The sequence below is a fragment of the Brassica napus genome, chromosome C8 (genome assembly GCF_020379485.1).
Source record: "Brassica napus cultivar Da-Ae chromosome C8, Da-Ae, whole genome shotgun sequence".
In the NCBI taxonomy this organism is placed as follows: Eukaryota; Viridiplantae; Streptophyta; class Magnoliopsida; order Brassicales; family Brassicaceae; genus Brassica; species Brassica napus.
In genome coordinates, this window is record NC_063451.1 from 38,037,844 (window position 1) to 38,043,619 (window position 5,776).

At 35.1% G+C, this 5,776-nt stretch overlaps 2 protein-coding genes across 2 annotated transcripts; one reads left to right on the forward strand and one right to left on the reverse strand.

Annotated features, from left to right (window-relative positions):
* The first annotated feature begins 7 nt into the window (after positions 1–7).
* On the forward strand, positions 8–2,180 carry LOC106360793. The gene is made up of 2 exons (XM_013800463.2): positions 8–493; positions 993–2,180. Exons 1-2 carry the CDS (start codon positions 188–190, stop codon positions 1,992–1,994), a joined length of 1,308 nt encoding a protein of 435 aa, XP_013655917.2. The 5' UTR covers positions 8–187; the 3' UTR covers positions 1,995–2,180.
* Positions 2,008–3,878, reverse strand: BNAC08G26660D (transcription factor MYB25). The gene is made up of 2 exons (XM_013800464.3): positions 3,490–3,878; positions 2,008–3,048 (listed from the first exon to the last, which is right to left on the reverse strand). The coding sequence occupies exons 1-2, from the start codon at positions 3,770–3,772 to the stop codon at positions 2,225–2,227; spliced, it is 1,107 nt and encodes a 368-aa protein (XP_013655918.1). The 5' UTR covers positions 3,773–3,878; the 3' UTR covers positions 2,008–2,224.
* Between the last annotated feature and the right edge of the window lie 1,898 nt (positions 3,879–5,776).

Below are 5,776 nucleotides of genomic sequence, written 5' to 3' on the forward strand. Positions count from 1 at the left end.
CGTGCGAACACGACAATATACAAATAGCATCAGATCGGCTTCGGTCGGTTGGTCATCTTTATTTCTCTAATAATATTTTCACATATATAACCCCCACCCATGAGCTTATACCATTCAATCTCTTATAACATATTAAACCTTCTCTTTTCTCTTCGTTTATTCCAAGATTTGTTGTAAGAGTGGAAACATGAGAACGCTTTGTCCTAACTTCGACAGAGAAGATGGTTTAGAGACGGTGTTGGAAGTTCCCATGCCTGAGGAGTTGTTTTGTTCTGAGAACAACAAGACCGGCGCTTGGCGAAGTGTCAAGTCTAGTTTGCTCCGGTCACCGCCGGATAACAATAGCAGCCTCGCCACTCTGTTCGGTGGCCGTGACGCTCAGATTCAGATGCTTCTTGGAATCGTTGGAGCTCCGTTGATCCCTCTTCCTGTCTCCTCTGATCACGACGTTCTTGATCATCCCATCTCCAAACTCATCAAGAACCAATCTATTGTAAGTAAATAAATATATTCATTTAAACAGAACAAAATATTTAGACGTCGATTGGTTGTTTTTTTTTTCTTTATATAACAAGATTTTTATTAGAGGAATGGTCTTATATATCACTAAACACACATTTTTGTTTCAAAATAGCATACAATGAATTTTTTTCTTAAAATATCATAATTTTTTTAAAAGATACTCATATGTAGGTTTCATATTTGGATTCAAGCTTAGCAATATAAGTTTAGGATTTATTATTTAAAAAGTAATATTACTTAAAGATTTAAGGCTTGAAGTAATTTATTCATTTTACCGTTTAATTAATATTACTTAGAGATTTTTTTGTTTCTTTTTTGCTATTTTAATAATTATTTTTGTTATCTAAGAGATTTTCCTCTTTATTATAAGAAAAATTATTTTTCATAGATGTAAATGCATAAATTAGTGTTATTAACTTGAGCAACAAGTTTTCTCATATTACCTTTGCTCTGTTTTTGGGTTATAATAGGAAGCAGCCATGGCTAAGTACATAGTGAAGCAATACACCGCAGCAGCTGGAGGAGAGACGGCATTGGCTGGAGTAGAGAGCATGTACGCGATGGGGAAAGTTAAAATGGGAGTCACAGAGTTTTGTGCAGCGAAAACCCTAATTGGAAAGAGGAAGAAGAAGATGTTAAAGATCAGAAACGTCAACAACGTAAACGGAGGAGAGGTGGGTGGTTTCGTGTTATGGAAGAAAGGCTCGAGTCAATGGAGTCTAGAGCTTGTGGTTTCCGGTTGTAAAGTCAGTGCTGGTTGTGATGGTAACGTGGCGTGGAAGCAAAGTCCTTGGCTCGAACATTCTCAAGCTTCTAATGAGTGTTCTGGTCCACTTAGAAGGTTCCTCCAAGGGCTTGATCCAAAAACCACAGCGAATATGTTTTCTGGATCGGTTTGCGTGGGGGAGAAAGGGGTTAACGAGGAAGAATGCTTCGTGCTTAAGCTCGAAACACAGCCTTCAGAGCTTAAATCAAGAAGCAAGAGAGGCATGGAGACGGTGAAGCATACAGTGTGGGGTTGTTTTAGTCAAAGAACAGGACTCTTGGTTCAACTAGAAGACACTTATCTCGTAAGGATCAAGACTGGTCCTGAGGAAGAAGATGTAGTCTTGTGGGAAACCACCTCTGAGACAATGATCCAAGATTACAAGAGCGTTGATGGGATTCAGATAGCTCATAAAGGAAGAACACGCGTATCATTACTGAGGCTTGATGAGAGCTTAGAGAGTCATTCAAAGACAACAATGGAAGAGAGCTGGGAGATTGAAGAAGTGGGTTTTAATGTGAAGGGTTTGTCTTCTGATTTCTTCTTGCCTCCAGGTGACTTGTGTACCAAGGAAAATGAAGAAAGTGGGTTTAGCTTTGGAGACTATACTAGTCCCATGATGATTCCATTGAAGGTTAGCACAGATTCATGGAATCTCAAGTCCTCTAAAGTCACAGCTATTGAAGATTTTGGAGATTCTGAATGATTAAAAGGATGAAGACGTTTCAAGAATATTTTTTTGAAAAATTGTAAATTGATCTTCATATTATGTTTTGTAAATACTTATATGTAAAAAGAAAAAAAAACTAAGGAGAAAAGTGCTTGTAAATGACATTATCAAGAAATAATATATAGCAAGCCTTCTTCCTTCTTCTCTTTTGTGATCTCTCTTTCCATCAAATACGAATCAAAATGTCAGAAAAAAACATCTGAGTTTTAGCTTCTTGCACAGAAGAAATGTTGTCTAGGCATCATTCCAGAAAACCTGATTCGAGGATCATTGAAAGTGATTTGATCCATCTTCAAATTCTGTTCTGCTTCTCTGACAATGGCATTGTCAAGACCACTCTTTATCCACGCAATGTTGTTCAAATCAGTAGCTATAGATATCAGTTCTTGGTTGAAAACTGGACAAGGCTCCTCGTAATCCACAAACTCAGCCCCCAACACCGACTTACCGGGTTCAGCTGGATGAGTAGAGCAACCGTGACCACATTTTGAAGGTATGTTAGGTTCGCCGCAAAGAGATTGTAGAAATTTACCAGCTAATGAATCAGGTTTAGCCGCTTGAATCAACGGTCCTTCACACGGAACCACATTCTGATCCCTGTACCCATTTCTCTGGCTGTTTGGGTTATACACCCTGAACGCGCCAGCACGAGCCACCGGGCGAAACACAGGAATGCTACTCTTCTCTATAGGAGCCTGTTCTTGAGGTTCATTGGGCGATGCATCATCCATTGTAACATCATCAAGAACTTGTGTAGGCTCATCATACATTGGAACATCAACAACTTGTGGAACCTCTGGTGGTGAAACAATCTCTTCTTGAGGCAGTTGTTGTTCGACATTTTCGTTCTTGATGTAAGCAGTAGTAACTTGGTTACTGTTCTTCCAAAGATCTGCGTATTTACGTCTAAGAGTTGAGTTCCAGTGGTTCTTGATAGCGTTATCTGTTCTTCCTGGTAACATTTTCGCAATCACGGCCCATTTGTTACCGTGAATGGCGTGAGCAGAGATGATCATATGATCTTCCTCATCTGCAACAGAGATCAAAAAAAAGAAAAGCATCAATATTCAAGAAGCTAAACCTAAAGGAATATACAAACATGTTCTTGTTCATCTTTTGTATGCTTCATATTAACAAAGAAGAGACTTTTCAAGATTTATAGTTTTACAAGCCGGCCCTAAGATTTTGGGGACTATAGACGATTTAGTAAAAAATTCAATAATTTTATTTTTTTTTATAAATTTGGGAGTCTATAACCTATAGGTCAATGCTTCAGTGGCACGGGCCCTGCATTTACACTAAATTGCATCAGAATAACAAAACCTTCAACTAAATTCTCATTTACATCTCAATCTCTAACCTTCAGAAAACACACATGAAACAAAACATCATCATGGAATCAATACAATCAGAAATATGATTTTATAGATGGTTAACCGGTCAAAACCGAAGGTTTTTGAATTGAACTAACCGGAGAACGGTTTACGCTTAAGACAAGGGTCAAGCTGATTACACCAACGCAATCGACACGATTTGCCAGAGCGTCCAGGGATACCGCGAGCGATCAAACTCCAGTTCCTTGGACCTAACTTGCTCACAAGCTTCGTTAGCACCGCGTCTTCCTCCGTAGACCAAGGTCCTTTCACTTTGCTCTTAATCTCGTAACCACCACCGCTTGAGTCTCCGGCAGCGGCGGTGGTGACTTCATTGGAATCGGCGGATGATGGGAAAGGTAACGGCTCCGATCGATCCATTTTTCTTTAGAATTGAGTTTCGAAAAGAAAAGAATAATTGAATTTGGGGTCTGTACCTGCTCTCTCTCTCTCTCTCTCTCTCTCTCTGGGTCTTAACTGCTTTAGTGGGGAGGTTTTATTATTAATAAGGAGCAAGACTCTTGTTCGGTATTTTCTGCTGCTAAATTACCATTTTGCCCTTTTTCGATTTTTTCCGTAACGCCCAGTCTGTTATATGAGTCATCATTAGTCATAGACGACACAGAAAAAAACTCCACTTCCAAGAAAAGTTCTTTTTTTTTCTTTTGTCGACATTTGCTTTTTATTAAAGCAAGCCCAATGGGCAGATACAAACTCAGATACAACAGCCCATTCCATTTATATTTTTTTTATTTCCACGAAATGTTCACTTTTTCAATATTCTTCATTTCACGCCTTTTCGTTTATTTTATTCTTTGTTAATTTTAAAAGTAAATGATTAATTTTACGTTTATTTTTTTCATATAGGTCTAATCTTTTTTATTATTTTTTTTTTTTTGAAAAATTGTATGCTGTATAGGTTTAATCGTGTTAGATTCGGGTTTATTACGCACTTGTAACTTAAAATCAATCGATAGTAAATGGATTGACGTTAATTCTTTATATATTATTTAAAGTTTCATTGAGTTCCCGATGTATGATACTTATCTATAATACAAATCTTTGAGATGAAAGTTCTTATCGGTCAAAAATCTCAAAATTTGAAGACATTTATATTCGGTCGAACGAATTTAATACGACAACTATACCCCGTCGAGAGGGTTAAATAGGACTTTTAATTAAGGATTTATGCTATGATACCATGTTAAATTCAGAATTATTATGTGCTTCAAACTTAAAATCAACCGGTAGTAAATGGATTGGTTCTAACCATTTATATATTAGTTAAAGTTTCTTTGAATTTTCCACGTGGGTTATTCCTAATAAATCTTTATCTTTGGTAAGTGATAGTTATGTGTGAACCTAAAGCTGAAAACAAATTTATAGAAGATCTATGTTAAATTTAAAAGATATTCGTGTGGAGTTTTTTAAAAGATGATCAAACGTTTAAAATTTAAATTAGTAACTAAAGGCGCTATTTTCACTTGATTGAAAACGCAATTATTATTTTAAAAAATTGAATCTAGATGAAGATGATCTTTCTCATAGTGCATTTTTATGGAGCTATGATATTGGGATTGGGTTCGGCGGATCCCGGGACATGTAAGATGTGTAACTTCTTCAACGCCCATCTTAAAGTAAGGTAAATCGAATTAAGGCCCAATTGTAACTTTTGAGCTTTACTGATACGTTATTATTCCTCCGTTTCTGAAAGTAAAATTTTCTAGAATATGTACGTTTATTAAAAATTTAATAAATATTCATAACTTATTTTTTTTACTTTATTATACACTTTCCAATAACTTTCCACCAATGAAATTTAATCAATTTAAATATTTTCAATTAATATTTCTCAAAAGTATAAAAAGTATCTTAACAATATAGAAAATCTATCTTTGTGAAACAAGAAAAAAATCTAAAAAATCTTACTTTCGGGAACGGATGGAGTATTTGGTAGCAATTGAACCCAATGAGAGAGAACGACAATAATTTAATTGTGTTTTCAACAGCAATAATATTAGCTAATTTTATATACATTTGTTTTGTTATATTTTTTTCCAATAAAATCAATAATGTAAATATGCGTAAAAATACATATTTATAAATAAAAAATTTACATAATAATTTTCAAGTTGGTGATGTTAATAGATGATTTACATGTTTTTTAAACATTTTTAATTCTTAGGAATAAATAGTTCGGTATTGGATGATATTTTAAGACAAGACAAGAGCTTGACCCGCGCATCCGCGCGGATATTCGTTTTTGTTTTGCAAAAAAAATATATTTATCTTATATAAATGGTAATATATATATTTTAAATTTTATTTATATTAAATAATTATTTAATATATTTTTAAACATAATAATTTTACAATTTATAATGA

What these genes read in the sequence shown, in the direction of transcription:
- LOC106360793 (XM_013800463.2), top strand. Translation starts at nt 188, where the DNA reads ATGAGAACGCTTTGTCCTAACTTCGACAGAGAAGATGGTTTAGAGACG. An exon ending in TCATCAAGAACCAATCTATT is followed by an intron (nt 494 to 992) that starts GTAAGTAAATAA and finishes GGGTTATAATAG; the next exon opens with GAAGCAGCCATGGCTAAGTA.
- BNAC08G26660D (XM_013800464.3), bottom strand. Translation starts at nt 3,772, where the DNA reads ATGGATCGATCGGAGCCGTTACCTTTCCCATCATCCGCCGATTCCAAT. An exon ending in TAAGCGTAAACCGTTCTCCG is followed by an intron (nt 3,049 to 3,489) that starts GTTAGTTCAATT and finishes TCTCTGTTGCAG; the next exon opens with ATGAGGAAGATCATATGATC.